Source organism: Muscardinus avellanarius, assembly GCF_963383645.1.
Source record: "Muscardinus avellanarius genome assembly, chromosome: 13".
NCBI classification, from domain to species: domain Eukaryota; kingdom Metazoa; phylum Chordata; class Mammalia; order Rodentia; family Gliridae; genus Muscardinus; species Muscardinus avellanarius.
Window position 1 is genome coordinate 1,050,631 of NC_137799.1, and position 16,606 is coordinate 1,067,236.

The following is a 16,606-nucleotide window of genomic DNA, read 5'->3' on the forward strand; positions in this document are numbered from 1 at the left end:
GGGAGGCTGGGGGGCGGTATGTGCCTGTGAGCTGCTGCACCTGCGGGGTCTCCCCCTTCCAGCTGAGCGCCATACTGTCCCCCTGGGTCAGCAGGCCGGCTCCTAACCTGACGCTGTCGAAAGGCTAGGTGGGCAGGACACCTACCGGTCTGGAGCCTGCGTGGGCGGGAGGGAGGGGAGCCCGGCGTCCAGGGCTGCCCCCACATGGCCAGGCGAACACCAGAGCCGGCTTATCTGTCCGCCAGCCACGGGCACGTTTGGAATGCGGGCCCGCCCTGAGGAGGGAGGCCCTGGCTGCTGAGCTCTGCGGGTGGGAGGAGGCACCCAGGTGGGCTGATTGCCCTGGTAACACCCTCATACACAGATGGAGAATGAGGCGGAACCCAGGCTGGCCACTTCCCATGCCCACCCCCGGACTGCTAGGTCAGGGTCTTGGCCGTGGGCTATTCACTGTAGGGAGGGCCACGAGCTGGCCAGGCTGGGTGGTCCTGATCCAGGGCTGCCCCTCAAGCCCCACTGGACTGTGGGCTCTCCCTCTTTCCCGTCTTCTGGGTGCGCCCACACTGGCTCTCCGAGGGTGTTCACACACGCAAGGCCAGCCCCACGGTCACTGAGCACGCACGGCAGACCCGGCGCAGCCCTGGCAGCCTCGTCTGGCGGGCTAGGTGTCTCCACGGGGCGGGGCCCCAGGCAGGGAGGGCGGGCCCCAGGAGACTTAAAGAGCTCCCAGGTCCCCGCCCGGTTCTGTGCGGGCGCCTCAGCTCCCACCATGGCCGAAACCGCCAAGCTCCAGCTGTTTGTGAAGGTGGGACCGAGGGCTGGGCTGGGGAGGTCCAGGGAAGGGCTTTCTCTGCAGGCACTGCTACAGCAAGCTGAGGGAGGGTCTCCCCAGGGGCGTGGGAGCCATGGTGGGCTCCGGCAGCCTCAGAGGGGCTGGGTAAAGGGGGCAGCTGTGGGAGGAGTCCCCCCAGGGGGTCGGGGTGGCCCTGGGCTCCACCAGCCTGGGATCCCTGGGGCCTGGCCCAGACCTCCCGGAGGAAGCCCTTGGTGGGGTTCCCAACCAGGCAGCCCATCTGCGCTGGGGTGGGCGCTCAGGTCTGCGTGGGGAGCTGCCAGGCCCCGTCCTCCTTCGGAGCTCGGGGGCAAGTGGGCTGCCGGCCGTGGTGTCCAGCTTGGTGAGTGGATCATCGGAAGGCAGCTGGCCACCCCGCTCTGAAACCAGCTTTTGGGGCCTGGCCTCTGCCCAGGCTCCAGATAAGGCTCCAAGGAGGGGGACGGGTCCAGGGCCAGGGGCCTACCCCTACTGACCCCCAGGCTCCCAGCTGCCCTGGGCCCTGGCCCTCCGCCCAGGACCAAGTCAAGGGCCCTCAGTGGACACTTGGAAAGCCGAGCCCAGCCAAGCCGGAGCCCTGGTGTGGCTCCTGCCACCCTGGTGGTGGGGCCAGAGTCCCACCCAGCCTGGCGGCAGGACTCCGGGTCAGCTCCCAGCCTCCACCCTGCTCCCCTCGCAGGCCAGCGAGGACGGCGAGAGCGTGGGCAACTGCCCTTCGGGTCAGCGGCTCTTCATGGTCCTGCTGCTCAAGGGAGTGCCCTTCACGCTCACCACCGTGGACACGCGCAGGTAGGCCCTCAGACACACACACACACACACACACACACACACACACACACACACACCCTGGCCTCAGCTGCCCTGGGCCGGCTGCCTCCCTCCGCCCCGTGCCCACAGGGCGCTGGACGTGCTGAAGGACTTCGCGCCAGGCTCACAGCTGCCCATTCTGCTCTACGACGGCGAGGCCAAGACCGACACGTTGCAGATAGAAGAGTTCCTGGAGGAGACGCTGGGGCCGCCCGAGTGAGCAGGAGGGGCAAAGATGGGGGCGCCCCAGGCCCGAGCTCGGGGAGGTCCCGCGCGGGCGAGGGTCTGACGAGGCGCCACCCGTCACCCCACAGCTTCCCCAGCCTGGCGCCCCGCTACAGGGAGTCCAACACCGCGGGAAACGACGTCTTCCACAAGTTCTCCGCGTTCATCAAGAACCCGGTGCCCGCGCAGGACGACGGTGAGGCGCGGGCGTGGGCGAGGGGCTGGGTGGGGGGCGCCGGCGGGTCCTCACGCGCCCCTGCCCCCAGCCCTGTACCAGCAGCTGCTGCGCGCGCTGGCCAGGCTGGACAGCTACCTGCGCGCGCCCCTGGAGCACGAGCTGCAGCGGGAGCCCCGGCTGCGCGAGTCTCGACGCCGCTTTCTCGACGGCGACCAGCTGACGCTACCCGACTGTGGGCTGCTGCCCAAGCTGCACATCGTGGACGTGAGTGGGCAGGCGCGGCGGGGCTGGCGCGGCGGGGGCGCGGGCCTGACGCCCCCCTCTGCCCGCAGACCGTGTGCGCGCACTTCCGCCAGGCGCCCATCCCCGCCGAGCTGCGAGGCGTGCGCCGCTACCTGGACGGCGCGCTGCAGGAGAAGGAGTTCAAGTACACCTGTCCACACAGCGCCGAGATCCTGGCGGCCTACCGGCCTGCCGTGCGCCCCCACTAGCACCCTGCCTCCGCCCACTGCCCCTGCCCACTCCTGTGCAGCCCCATAAAGCCATCTCCGCCCGAGTGAGCGTGTCCTGACATCCGAGGGGCCAGCGCCCACCGTGGGACGCGCGGGTCCAGAGGATGGGAGGGCAGCACAGCCCACTGGGCAGGCCATCCACCCCCCAAGGCACAGGGCACAGGCCTGGGGCCTCCTGCGGTCGTCTAGGCACAGAGGCGTCAGGGATCTGGGGGACTGGATTGGGCTCCCAAACCAGTCAGGCCAGGGTGGGGCAGGGTGCCCGGCATGGCCAAAGAGGGTGGGGAGCAGAGGCCTGCGAGCCCAACCTCAGGGCTCCAGGCCAGGTGGGCGGGGCGGCCCCATTACTCAGCTCAGGCCCATCCCCTTGGCGGTGGCCTTCCACTGCCTGGCCCCCGCGCCGGCCCTTCAAACTTACATCTGCACAAGACGTCCTCACGTTTACGCCCCCATGTGGGCACGGCGGCCTGTGCCCTGTCTGGGTGGGCACTGACTGGGTGGGACAGTTCCAGGCCTTGGGAAGCCCTGGCCCTGGGCTGGCCGTGCGGAATAGCTGGACCGTGTGAGAGTCTGGGTGCCCCAGACCAGGGGCTGGAGACCCAGTGCGCAAAGCACCAGCCCCAAGGGCGTTCCCTGCCCCCCTCCCAGGCCAACCCCAGAGCCGAGCATCTTGGAGGGAGCCCTTTATTTGATGGGCACTGCAGGTGGGAGTGGAGGAGGGGTCTCTGGCTGGGTCTTGGGACCACTCTCCTCACAGGTAGACTTCCTCCACAGCCACATGCTTTGCTGAGCTGTCAGGCTTCATCAAAGTCTACACCACCAGCTGGCTTCTTGCTGGGAGAGAGAAGGGGGTGATGTACTGGGGGTGTAGAGGAAGGCGCAGGGGTTCAGGTCGGGAAGAACAGGTGAAGCAGGTACCTTTTGAAGCCAGGGTTGATGAGGGACTCCCCTGGACACCGTCTTCTGACCCCAGGTCCAGGTCCGCCTCTCTGGGGGTCAGGGTCTGTGGGAAAGAGGATGGGGACTCCTGAGTTCAGCAGCACTCCCAAGTCCTCTCTGCATAGATAACTCTCTCTGGAGTTTAAGGTTTGGGGAGATAGTGTCAGAAGAGAACAGACCCAACCTCCCTCCAGGCCCACATCTCACCGGGTAAGAAGAGCTGAGGTTCTGCAGGTCGGGGGTTCTTTCTGGGGCTGGCGGCTGTCTCTTCCACAGCTGGGGAGAAGGCCAGGGGCACCCCACTCAGTAAAAGGAGGAGGAGCAGGAGCAGGGAGCCTGGTGGGGCCACAGGGGCCCAGCCTACCTGCCAGCCGCTGCTCCAGGCTGCACACGCGCTCTGCCAAGGCCAGCGTCAATGCCTGCAACCTGGGGGCTGCCTCTGGACCTGGCACCTTGGAGAGGTCGAAGGCCAGCGCTGAAGGCCCTCCTGAAAGGGTCAGGGATGCTCTGTCCCCCTGCAAGCTCAGAGTCACGGCGCGCTGCTGGCAGGCTGTCCTGGGAGAGGGGAGGCGCTGGGTCCCGTGGCCAGACCCACCCTCCCGTTCTTGGGTCAGCCTTTCTCCCTGCTCGGGGCTCACCTGAACCGGGAGATGATGTCCCCGGCCGCACTGAGGCCAAGGCGGGCTTTCTGCAGGGCACAGTGAGCATGTCACCAGCTGCTTGGGACCCTAGGCACACTGGAAGACACCCCAAGCCTGCCCGATCCCGCTGGGATCCCAGGCCAAACTGACGACTGTAGCCACGGGGCAGGGAAAGGGGTGCCCATGCCCTTCTGGGGATCGCAGGTCCCGTCACCCCACGTGTCGCCTGGGTTCAGGTAGGGGTGGTTGGCTCCCAGCCCCAGTCGACACCGCTACGCACCTGGGCCGCCAGGCTGTCCGGTGAGCAGGTGCTCCAGAGCTCCACGGCGTCTGTTACACTGGGAGGCAAGGGCTGTCAGGTGAGGCCCCGCCCAGCACCCGCACCCCACGTCCCGGGACCCTACTCACTAGAGGGTGAAGCCTCCGCAGTCCCCGTTCCCGCTCTCCTGCTCGCAGTAGCACACGAAGCGGGGCGGGCCAGGGCCCGGCGGCAGTGTGCAGAGCGGCAGTGACCTCGGCGGTGGCACCATGGCAGCCCGCCGGCCCGGGCTGGGATGGGGGCACTGGGCACTGGAGGGCCGACTTGCTGGCTGGCCGAGCGCGCCTGCGCACACGGCGGCCAAGGGGGCGGTCGCTGGCCTGCTGCAGGATTTAGGGCGCCTGCGCGGGGCGGAGCTGAACCGCGGCCTCCACCTGGGGGTGTGGCTCCGGGCAGGGCGGGGCCGAGCGGAGCGCACGGGGCCTGCGCAGGGCGGGGGCGGGGCTTAAGGCATTCCATCCGGGGGAATCCTGGCCGGCGTGGGGCGGGGCCTGGCGGGGCGGGGCCTGGCGGGGCGGGGCGGGGCTTAAGGCTTTCCTTCCGGACGGATCCTGGCCGGAGTGGGGCGGGGCCTGGCGGGGCGGGGCCTGGCGGGGCGGGGCTTAAGGCTTTCCTTCCGGAAGGATCCTGGCCGGCGTGGGGCGGGGCCTGGCGGGGCGGGGCCTGGCGGGGCGGGGCGGGGCTCCTCGGCGCGCGGAGGGTGGGGAGGGAAGCCGAGCGGCCGGGATCCTGCGTGGGGCCGGGGAGGGCCTTATCTGCTCAGCCAAGAGGACCCGGGGCCCGCGGGTGGGTCCTGGGCCTGCGCGGCGGGGCTCGCGGTCCGGCCCCAGGTGGCCAGTCCCCGGCATTGGCCTCGTGCGGCCCTGGCCCCGGCCCTCACGCCCACGTGGAGGCCTAGCTCTCTGGGCCTGCGCCTCGCAGTCCGCGGAGCCCGGAGGCCCAGCGGCGCGCACACCTCCCACCGCAGGCATCTTCTCCGTGCCCCCAGCACTGGCCTGGCGTGTCACCAAGTTGTTAGCCAACTCATCTCGCCTTAAACACGGATACCAGGCTTTTTGACACCCGGCTGTACCGCACCAAAGAGCAAAGTCAGTAAAGTAGGAAACCGTGCGAAAGGCCTGTCGCTCATTCACCGTCCAGGGTCGGTTCCCAGCCAGCGCCCGCTGTGCAGCGTGGTGCCCTCCCTCCACCGCAAACAGGGTCTCTGATCTCCTGGAGCTTGGGAGACTTAAAGGGAGAGAAACCATCAACAGGTATCGCCGAGCGCCAGGCAGAAACCCGGCAGCCGAGCACTGCGGATTAGGGCAAGTTTGAGCAGAGACCTGGAGGGGAGCGGGGAGCGCAGACAGGAGGGGGTCAGTGGTTTTGTGTGTGGGCTATGTTAGCATATCTAAAGGTGTCCTCCAGCCGGCATGGTGGTGAACACTGGTAATCCCAGCATTTGGGAGGCTGAGATAGGAGGATCGTGGTTCGAGGACAGCCTCAGCTACTTAGTGAGGCCCTCTGCAACTCAGTGAGACCCTGTTTCAAAATAAAAAATAGGGCTGGGGGTGTAGCTTGGAGGTAGAATGCCTCTGAGTTCAATTTTCAGTACTGCAAAAATAAAATAAAATAAAGGGTGTCCTCCACCAAGCCTGCCCCATCTCCCATTCCTCCCTGTCGCTCCCCTCCCGGGCCTGCGGAGGCTCCTGCTCAGGGCCTTTGCGCACGCTGTAGTCTGCCTTGAGCACCCTGCAGGTCACTGAATGCCATCTCAGCGAGGTCTTCTCTAGCCCCTGTGAAGGACATTTCCACACCCTGCCCACTCTCCACCCCTCTGTCCTGTTTCATTACTTTCTCGGCTTATCCCTCCAGAAAGCACATTTTAGCTCACTCGTGATGGTGGCCTTCTCTGGGATGCCCAGCCAGCTCACTCCCTGTGTTTCCACACATGTGGTGCCTGGGGACTCGCTTCTGGCCACTAGGCTGTGGCACAGCGGTGGCTTGTCACAGCGCCCTTCTTCTTAGGGATTCAACACAGGGGCATTCTACCTCCAAGCTACACACCCAGGCCTTTTTTATTTTGTTTGTTTGTTTTTTGGTGGTACTGGGGTTCCTGGAAGCCCTTCTACCTCCGGGCTACACTCCCAGACCTATTTTATATTTTTTATTTGGAAACAGGGTCTCTTAAGCCAGGGCGGCTGGCTTCGAACCTGTGCAATCCTCCTGTCTCCGCCTCCCAAGCGCGGGGATTACAAGCATGCGCCACCACGCTTACTTTTTATTTTCGAAACATTCTTGCTAAATTACTGAGGCTGTACTCAGACTCCCAAGCCTCCTATCCCAGCCTCCCAAGCACGCCACCAGCCACCACACCCGGCTCCTCCTTACTGTGACCCAGGCAGCCCGCTGTCTCCCCGGCAAACCACCAAGACCTGCCAACCCTGAGAGGGAGCCGGGAACGGAGCCCTGCTGAGCTTCCCAGCATCCTCTTCTGCCCGAGGACCCCATTCACACCTGGGGCGGCACAGCTAGAGAGGCGGGAGGGGTTCCCGCCGGAGCCCTCAGAGGGAGCACACCTGGCTGACACCCAGTGATATTGACTTGTACGTCCGGCCTTAAAAACTCTAAAATAAGCCGGGCGTGGTGGCGCACGCTTGTAATCCCCGCGCTTGGGAGGCGGAGACAGGAGGATCGCACAGGTTTGAAGCCAGCCTTGTTGGTTTAAGAGACCCTGTTTCCAAATAAAAATATAAAAAATAGGTGTCTGGGAGTGTAGCCCGGAGGTAGAAGGGTTTCCATGAACCCCAGTACCACCAATAAATAAATAAATAAATACTCTAAGATAATATAATAAATGCACATCTCTGCGTGTGTGTGTGTGTGTGTTACTGGGAGTCAAACATAAGGCCTTGTGCCTGTTAAGCAAGTGCACTACTACTGTACTTTACCCCCAGCCCTTTTTATTTGGAGAGAGATTCTCACTAAGTTGCCCAGGCAGGCCTTGAACTTGCGACCCTCCTTCCCCAGCCTCCTGAGCAGCGGGGATGAGAGGCACGCGTCTCTACACCTGGCTGTATGCACTGTTTCAAGCCAGGAGTTTCTGGTAATTTGGTATAGCCGCTGCAGGGAACTAATGCGATACCTGAGATAAAGATTAGTTCTTAAACGTGTAAAACCTGCATTCGAATAATTGCACGAGTGTCCAGGAAACATAATTTGTCAGTCGACCTAAGCAGCCCAGCGCCTCCTTAGCAGTCTTCTGTTAACATCTGGGAAACAGGATCCTCAAGGCCTGGAGACAGGGATGGGGAGGGTGTGAAAGTCCCTCCACACCTGGGCTCAAACGGATGAGCAAAAGGCGCAGAGAAAAGGGCTTCTCAGAGGCAGGAAGCCATCAGGGCTCGGGCCCGGGGTCAAGGGAGGGCCAAGTACAGCGGTATTTGAGCCATAGACTTCGGAATGGCTAGGAGCATTTCTGGCAGGGTGGCCTGTGCCAAGGCCCCAGGCCCGGCACGGTGCTGGCTACGGAGCAGAGGGTGGGCAGCGGGATAGGAGGTGGGCCAGAGGGAAGCTTGTCAGGGCCCACCTTGTCAGCTGGCCTGCATGAGGACTCTGGCCTTCCTCTCTATGCCCGGGACCTCGGCGGGCAGTTCTGAGCAGAGGGCACCAACTCGCCTGTCTTGTAAGTGCATTACCCTGGGCTTCTGGGTGGAGAACCGGCTGAGGGCTGCCCCCGTGTGGCCAGGCTAGTGTGGTGCAGGACAGGACCAGTCCTAGGCTGAGCCACAGGGCTGAACCCGCAGTGGACCCCAGGGCCTGCCTGCCCCAGAAGGAAACAGAGGTGTCCCTGGGGCAATGGAGGGCAGCCTGCACTCCCCCTGTCGCAGGGGACCCAGAGCCTGTGGGGGATGAGCTTGGGGCCAGGCTGCAGGCAAGCAGCCCTCCTGCCTCTGCCTTCCACCCCTGCTGCTGCCCGGGGGTACCTTCACCCCTTCTCTTGGTCCATGTCAAAGCTGAATGACAGCCAGTAGGTCAGTTTGTTGATGGAGTGGCTTCAGCAGATGCCTCTCCGAGGTGGGTGGAGAGCAGCGCAGTGGGAGAGCACCCCTGGATTCTCACCCTCTGGCCGAGCTTTGAAGGAACACCAAGGGCACAGGAGCACAGGAGCACTGCCGGCCCCTGGCCCTCAGCCCCCTCCTCAGGTCTGTAGCTTAGGGACGGGGGTGGGTCCTGGCAGTGTTCGCATCCTGCTGAGGCTGCAGGTGCCTGGGGCATCAGGGGGCTGGCCAGGGCCCCCGACAGGGTGATTTCTTGTGTCTGGCCCTCTCAGCACAGAAGGCCCCGGCATTCCTCCAGTTCTCTCTCCACTGTGGACGGGTCGAGCCTGGCAGAGTTGGGGTGTCACCAATTTTTGAGTCCAGGGGCTGGGGAATTGTGGAACCAGTAAGACCGAGAACACCCAAGAGGTTCTAGACAAAGTGTAAAAGAAATAAGGGGAACGGGGTAATACAGGATAGAAGGCAGGAGTGGCAGTGTGTGCCTGTAATCCCAGTGACTTGGGAGGCGGAGGCAGGACGATTATAAATTAAGGCCAGCCTGAGCAACATGGCAAGACCCTATCTCCAAATAAAAATAAAAAGGGCTGGGGGACAGCTCAGTGGCAGAACACCTCTGGATTCAATTCTCAGTGTCGCAAATAAACGCATACATATATAAAAGGAGGGATATTCTTGTCTTTTGGTATGTGTGTGTTACCAGGGTTTGAACCCAGGTGTACTCTACCACTAAGCTACATCCCCAGGCCTTTTTGTTTTTTATTTGAGATGGGTCTAGATGGCCGCACATTGGCCTCAAACCTGCCACCCACCTGTCCTGGGATTACAGGTGTGCGCCGCCACGCCTGGCTCACGTCTTTTATTATAGTGAAGACAGCCTGCCTCAGAGTCACGCTCACAGCCATCTTAGATCCAGCTGGTTTAAGCCAGCCCACCCGAAGAGGAGCTCCTGACCTGTAGGTGTCCCGTCCTCCAAGACGTGGAGAGCAGCTGTGTCCTGCACAGAATGGCAGTGCACAGGCTGGGCCTGGCCCTGAGCGGGAGTTTACCTCCACGTTGAGTCCAAGTGCTGAGTACACTGACTCCACACTCCGTCCATCAAGTCAGCAGCCAGCCTCTGCCCAGCGCGGCCATCGGGCGCAATCAGGAGGACGTGGACACGTGGGCATCCTATGCATATCAGGAACACCAGACACAGAGCTTATCAGCCTCACCAGACGTAACCCCCGAACCAAGATCGTAAAAGGAGGGGCACCGAGGACTGGTCTTGGGGGTGCGCTGACCCCACCATCTGGACACTTGTCACGAGCCTCGCCCAGGAAAATCGCCGTGACGACCAGCCTGTGGTTCTGTCCCCAGGCCGCGGCTTCCCGTGGTTTCTCCTGCCCGTGAGGGCAGTGCGTGGGCCGCGCACAGGGGCCACGGCTCACCAGCACAATTACTCTATTAAATCGGTGCCTGGCCGTCAAGAGCCATCTGAGAACCGCACACGGAGGCTGACGTCTTGGACGGGCTCCCGCTGGGTGCGTGGTGTTTGGCTGATGGGATCTGTCCACAAGCGGACACACTTCAAGGGCCCCGATGGATCCATACGGCGCGGTCTTTGAGGTCTTCTCCACCCGGTGACGTTTAGCCCTTCCTTCCTCCAAGTTTGTCACGACCGCCTGCCTCACTGTTCTTCCCTCTCTTAACCAGCAACAATTTGCTGGCTTCTGTGTTTAAGCGTCTTTTATGATGCCTTATTTTAAAAGTCTCTATAAAAATAAAGTGCTGGCTGCAGATGGCCGAGAGTTGTCAAGCTACCTCCTCTCCAGCCGCCCCAATTATTCATTGTAATTTTCTCCATATTATCATAGCTGACTCCACTGCAATCATTTTTGTGCAAGAAACCTCTTTTCAGCAGCTGCCTGGAGCTGCAACTTTCTGTGGCAAGACCGTGGACCAAGTGGCGTCCACTGCAAGCTGTGGCGGGGCCGCAAGCGGGGTCCGCTGTGCCAGGTGCTTGCGCTGGGCCGATGGTGGTTGTCAGCTGAGACAAAGCACAGAGCCACACTCTCAGCATGGCCTCACCCCGACAGGTCTGTGGAACTGGTTCTTTTTTTTCTTTTGGTTTGGGGATTGAATCCAGAAGTATTCTACCTCCAAGTTATAGCTCCAGTCTGATTTTATTTATTTATTTTGCGGGTCTGGGGATGGAACCTAGGTGCATTCGACCTCCGAGCTATAGCCCCAGCCCTATTTTTTTTTATATTCTTTATTTTGAAACAGCGTCTCACTAAGTTGTGGAAGACCTCACCTAGCCGAGGCTGTCCACGAACTGTGATCCTCCAGTCTCAGCCTCTCGAATGCTGGGATTACAAGCTTGTGCCACCACAACTGGCTACAAGCCTTCCTTTTTGTGTCCCTAGCCCCTAACTGGCTTGAGGGGTCCAGATGAGGGGGCTGTGCTGAGGTTGAAAGGCTCCATTTTAAAAGAAAAATTATAAGCCCCTAGCAACAAGCCAATAGTTAAAAAAATATTTTTGCTGCAGTTTAAGAAGTATAGGCTCAAGAATGAGAAATATGCAATAAGCCCACCCTGTTCCAGGAACCCACCTAGCAGCTTATCTATGCTGACCGGGTCAGCGCGCCCTGTGCGGGGAACCTGCTGACTACACCTAGTATCTTATCTAACATTTGACCACAGAATGTACTTTTCAAATGATTCTGTAATTTTCTGTAAACGCATGCAATCTGGCCAAATCCCCCTAACTAGTGGTCTTTTCCCTATAAATACCCTCAGTCCCAGTCACTCGGGGCGATCTACTTAGCTGCTGCGTGAGTTACGAGACGGCCCCAGTGCACTGGCCCATTGATAATAAACCTCCTGCTTTTGCATCAAGGAAAGTCTCTCGTGTGAATTTTTTGGGCGTCGCCTATCCCGAGACTTGAGTGAGGGTCTCCCCCTCCGGGGTCTGGCCTTTCAAGGTCACAGCTCTGTGCTGGTGGCAGGGGGCAGTGTGGGCACTTCTCTTTAACTGTCTTGACTTGGGACCCACCAGGAGCAAGCACCCCCCTTTGGTGACTTCATGTTCACTTTTACAGGACGGGAGGAACAGGGATCATGGTGGCCAGAGGACAGACAGACAGATGGAAGGCAGGCTCTGACTTGCTTCGGAGTTTATTTTTCAGGTGGCGGTAAGGCACTGGGGTGCACAGGAGCTTTGGAGAGCCAGGGCTGGGGTCGTGGAGGAAGGAGCAGAGCAGAGGAGTCCTGAGGCTGGGTTCCTGGCCAGGACAGCAGGACCTGCTGGTGGAGCAGGTAAGGCCCGCCCCCAGGGCCCAGGCGTACTTCCAGTATGGGTTCCCTCCAAAGCCTGGGCCACCAACGTCCCGGATTCCGATAACCTTCCCTGTGCAGCCCCGCCCCTCCATTCCAGTCTTGCCCACTCTGGTTCCTGGAGGACGTCCTACCCAGCATCTAGGCTGTCCTTCCCCAAGAGTCAGAGACCCCACTGTGGGAGGGTCCCCTCAAGGTGGACCCCTTCTGCCTGGGACCCAGAACCCTCTTGCCCAGGGAGTGGTCCTGCTCTGGGCTGGGACCAGGTGTTCTTGTGGTGATGGATGTGTGTTGAATGTATGGCCTGTGCCTGTCATGGGGAGGCCTGACCCACCGCCCCAACGCACTCACCTATTCTTGCTCTGTTATGCATTTATCTGCCAAGAAAGAAGCCGGGGGTGGGCATGGTCAGCACCCAGGCTTGAGCCAACAGCTCCCCCACTTCCTGCCCCCTAACACTCAGGAACCTCCTCCCGGACTCTTGGGCCCTGGAGAGCAGCCTTTGTTGAGTCCTAATCTGGCCAGTAATCCCTGCCGGCACAGCAGCCCCCCTCACCGATCCAGGGCAGGAAGACAATGGTGTCCTCTGTGAAGCCCTGTGCCTCGCAAAAGGTAGCAAATTTCTCCTTCAGCGCTGCCCGCGGGGTCTGGGTGCGGCCTGGAGGGATTGACAAGGAGCCAGCCTCAGAGGAGAAGCGCCAGGCTGGTGAGGGGCCCTGTGCGGCAGCGGGTGACTGGCGGGCGGGCACCTACTGTAGAGGGTGGCCATGTGGAAGTCCTGGTTGGCGCTCTCGGCGTCCCGGCTGTACAGAATAGCGTACTCCTCGTAGTTGGTCTCTACCACCGACACCAAGTGGGTGCTGCCCCAGCCTGGGAGCCCAAGAGAGGAGCGTGGCTGGGGGCGCCCAGCCCCAGACCCCTGGCGCTCCCCTGTGGCTCCTGCAGGAGGGCTGGCGGCTGAGGGCCCTCCCCTCCACTTGGCCCTGCCTTGCGGCTCCCCATTCATGAGCAGCCAGATCCCAGCTCCCTGCCTGCCAGCCCCGGAACCGTGTCCCCAAGCCAGAAGTCCCAGGGCTCAGAAAATCAGGATTCACAGTCCAGTCACAAAACTGGGCCGGAACAGGGAAGGCGAAGAGGCCCCAGGGGGCAGGCTTCCCCGGGTGGGGTGGGGAGGCCAGGCCTCTGGGGTGCCAAGTGTGGAGCGCCGCGACTTGGGGCACTGCCCACGCGCCCCGTTGGGGCAGCAAAAGTGTGGGAAGATTGAAGGAGAAGGCGGGGCCTTCAGAGAGCATCCAGTCCCCAGAGAGCGGGTCCCCATGTCCCCCACATCCGCCTGTGTGCACCATTGTACCCAGGCCCGGCCTTGGCCTGGCTTGCCGCTGAGTGGAGCCGCCGTCGCCCCCCCTGGGGGCGGGGACTGCCCAGCGCCGGCCAGCAGTCTTGAGGGGGTCCAGGGGTGCGTGGGTGCACTTACGGGGGCTCTGGTAGCTGTAGGAGCCGGGACCCTCTGCGGGCTGCAACAGCATGGTCCGGGTCTCACACTGGTTTTTCCTGTGGGCGGGTTATCCTGGAGGTCAGAGGTCAGGCGCGAGGATGTCCCCAGACGCCACCACGGGGCAGGTCCTCGAGCCCCCAGAACCCGCTGAGTCCCGCTGCCCACCTGAGGAAGGTGTTGGTGAGGTTGAGGCCTCCGTCCTCGGTGGGGGTCACCACTGACTTGCACATGGTCAGCGCCGCCTTCTTCTTCTGGAACCAGCTCGCGTTGGAGGCGAGGCCCGCGCCGAACCAGCGCCCCAGGAACTGCGGCGAACGGGGCGCCCGGGTTGACGGGCCCGGGGACCCTCCAGGGCCCCCACCTCGGCCTCCATCCCGGCCCCGCCCCCGCGGCCGAGACCACGCCCTCCGCCGCGCGCCCCGCCCTCGCCGCACAGACCACGCCCCTGCCTGCCCAATCCGGAGCGCGCCTCTGGCCAGGTCCCCTCCCCGGCCCTCTCCTGAGCTGCCCCTGGCCAGGTTCTCCCCGGCCCCTCCCGTCTCCTCCGCTGCCCCCTCCCCGCCCCTCCCCGGCCCTCTCCTGAGCTGCCCCTGGCCAGGTTCTCCCCGGCCCCTCCCGTCTCCTCCGCTGCCCCCTCCCCGGCCCTCCCCGGCCCTCTCCTGCGCTGCCCCTGGCCAGGTCCCCTTTCCGGCCCACTCCTGCGCTGCCCCTGGCCAGGTCCCCCTCCCCGGCCCTCTTCTGAGCTCCCCTGGCCAGGTCCCCTCCCCGGCCCTCTCCTGCGCTGCCCCTGGCCAGGTCCCCCTCCCGCCCCTCCGGGGGCGCGCAGGCTCGCGGGCGGCAGAGCGCGCCCCATCGCTGGAGGAGTCGAGGCGGCCTCGGCTCCTTGGGTCCAACGCCGAGCGTCCGTCCAGCTGGGGAGGGGGGCGTCCCGCGCCCCGCGGTGCTCGGAGTCCATCCGAGCAGAGGCCCCCGGTGTAGGACGCGGCCTGTGTGTGTGCTGGGTTAGTGCGCTTTCAGGGGAATGGGCATGAAAGCGTGGGGGAGCCAGTGCCCGCCAGCCTCCTCGGGCAGCCGGGCCTCCTGGCCCAGGCTGGCTCGGGCTGTACCCTGCTCCGCAGGGCGCTGCGGGACTTTACGACCTTTCTCCACGAGGAGACCCGGCCCGAAAGTGTCCATTACCTGAGGGCCGCCGCCAACCTTGGGGATGGGGCAGGGGACCCTCACCTTGTCCTGTTGGAAGTTGGGCTGCACGGAGACCTGGGCCTGGGCCTGCAGGACCCCCAGGACCCCCAGCAGGAATAGCTCTATCCACAGCATCCGCAGCGCGGCCATTCCGGAGCAAAGCAGGTGTCCCAGGTCTGTTCCAGCAAGGGAGGTGGGCCTGAGGAGCCCAGGGCGCTGGGGAGACCCCTATTTATTGGCCAGGCTTGGCCTCCACCCAGGGCCCAAGGACAGCCCACAAGAGGCTCGTGATGCTGGGGAGGGGGTGGGGTGGCCCAGCCCAGCTGCAGCCTTTTCCCCCAGAGGGCTGCTTATGCAACAGGCTCCCAGGGACCGCTGGGCCCTGCCACCCCCTCCGTGAGATGGGGTGCCGCAGCAGCTCTGCAGGGCTGACTCCGGTCCTGGACCTCGGCCACCCCCAGCCTCCTGGTCGGGGCAGGTGCAGGTGCCTTGGTGTGCTTTACCTCGGGGCCTCTGGTCACTTCCCACCTGGGGCCGAGACCACCTTCTCACAAGCTTTACCCACCATTTTTTCTCCAAGCCTGGACACCCAGGCAGGGGACATGAGATCCCCTTGAGAATTTGGTCCCATGAGGCCCAGCAGGCCAGGTGGTAACAGGAAGGTCAGGCCAAAGCAGAGAAAGCTGAGCCCAGGTGGTGGCCTGGAGGGCAGGTGTGCTGGGCGTAGCTTCCTCCTGACCAGCTCTGGGTGCTGGTGGCTCCCTTGGGTGTCCTCGGGAAGGGACAGAGCAGTCCTGAAAGGGACCTCAGCCCTGCAGCTTCTTCTGGCTTCTGGGGACCCACAGGACCCAGGAATGAGGCAGACATAGACCATCCTTCCTCCTGCCCCCGTGGCCCGGGCTCCTACGCCAGGCACAGGCTTATGCATCAGCAATTGGGGGATGCTTGGGGGGTCTCTTGATCTGTCACTGGTGTTGGGGCTGCTGGAGGCTAGAATCTCTGTGGAGAAAGCCTGAGACCCCACTGTACCCCTCCACCCAACTTCCATCAGCCCTACCCAGAGCACTGCCCCCCAGCCTGCCCAAGCCCTGGTCCCACTGGAGAGGGTCTGTCAGGACAGGCAGACTGGGGACCCTGGCCCCAGAACCCACTCTGTCCCAGGAGAATGCTGGGCCCCGGCTTGGCCCAACAGCAGACCTGCGGGTTCTCCAGGCTGGGACAGTGAAGGGCTAAGGATGGGTCTGCTAGAGGGGTGCAGGGGGAAGGCCTGGGGAGTCCTGTGGGTGAGTGAGCACCCCTGCAGGCTGGTCCTGAAGCATGTCAGAGGGTGGGGGCTCTTGGAAGAACACCGTGGCACCCCACAGTCCTCCGTGCAAGACCCGCCTGCAGGTTCAGCCTGCCCAGCCTGGCGGGAGAGCTGCTGCCCCATGTCAGCACGTCAGCCCCCTCCACCGTGCCTACCTGGGCACCGCCCTGCCCAGCCCAGCCACTCCTGTGTGCCCCTTCCAGGCGGACCCTGCCCTGCCCCTTCCTGGAGCCCCTCCTGGCTCGGCGCCATACACAGTGCTGCCCAGGCTGAACTGGCTGGACTGAATCCTCGGGACCCAGTACTGTGGAGCCAGCAGTGGGGTGAGGGGCCAGGGCCCAGGCAGGTTCTCCCCCACACAGCTTCTCCCCCACACAGGAGGAAGCCCCTGCCCCCCCCCAGCTTCTGAGCTGTCCCTCGTGACCCTCCAGCACCCCTTCCCTGCTCAACGGCCTCCCACGGCGCCCCCTCCCCAATGTTTACCCCTCTCCTGGCACTTATCCCAGTGTTCCCATCCCCCAGATCCTGGTCCCCGCCTGGCGTGCAGAGGCTGAGCTCCACCCTGCTTTCCCCTCTTCCTGTCCCGCGCCAAGCCGAGGAGGGGGTTATCTGGGATGCTCCCAGAGTCCAAATCTGCCCCCCACCGCCTCCCACCGTCAGACAGACCACCTCCACCTCACTGGCCCCTGGCCCTCCCTCCCCCCAAGCCTACTGTAGCGCCCCCATTGCCTCGGACGGGGCCTGGCCCAGCCCCCCATGGGGCCAGCAGGAGGGACCTGAACAGGCACGTGAGCGGCAGATGTGGCCACTCGGC

The 16,606-nt window shown here is 63.3% G+C and overlaps 3 protein-coding genes across 3 annotated transcripts; 1 reads left to right on the forward strand and 2 right to left on the reverse strand.

Moving 5' to 3' along the window:
* Positions 1–769: 769 nt before the first annotated feature.
* On the forward strand, positions 770–2,533 carry CLIC3 (chloride intracellular channel 3; the record flags this gene model as incomplete). The annotated part of the gene is made up of 6 exons (XM_080709464.1): positions 770–805; positions 1,512–1,621; positions 1,730–1,855; positions 1,954–2,060; positions 2,131–2,306; positions 2,375–2,533. The coding sequence occupies 6 exons, from the start codon at positions 770–772 to the stop codon at positions 2,531–2,533; spliced, it is 714 nt and encodes a 237-aa protein (XP_080565590.1).
* Positions 2,534–3,348: 815 nt separating this feature from the next.
* PAXX (PAXX non-homologous end joining factor) lies at positions 3,349–4,693 on the reverse strand (the record flags this gene model as incomplete). The annotated part of the gene is made up of 7 exons (XM_080709465.1): positions 4,543–4,693; positions 4,415–4,472; positions 4,132–4,181; positions 3,858–4,048; positions 3,701–3,769; positions 3,473–3,557; positions 3,349–3,388 (listed from the first exon to the last, which is right to left on the reverse strand). The coding sequence occupies exons 1-7, from the start codon at positions 4,662–4,664 to the stop codon at positions 3,349–3,351; spliced, it is 615 nt and encodes a 204-aa protein (XP_080565591.1). The 5' UTR covers positions 4,665–4,693.
* A 3,155-nt stretch (positions 4,694–7,848) lies between these two features.
* PTGDS (prostaglandin D2 synthase) lies at positions 7,849–14,636 on the reverse strand (the record flags this gene model as incomplete). Its single annotated transcript, XM_080709466.1, has 9 exons — positions 7,849–7,957; positions 9,426–9,487; positions 9,705–9,872; positions 9,980–10,038; positions 12,366–12,467; positions 12,563–12,679; positions 13,284–13,360; positions 13,470–13,609; positions 14,529–14,636. 9 exons carry the CDS (start codon positions 14,634–14,636, stop codon positions 7,849–7,851), a joined length of 942 nt encoding a protein of 313 aa, XP_080565592.1.
* Between the last annotated feature and the right edge of the window lie 1,970 nt (positions 14,637–16,606).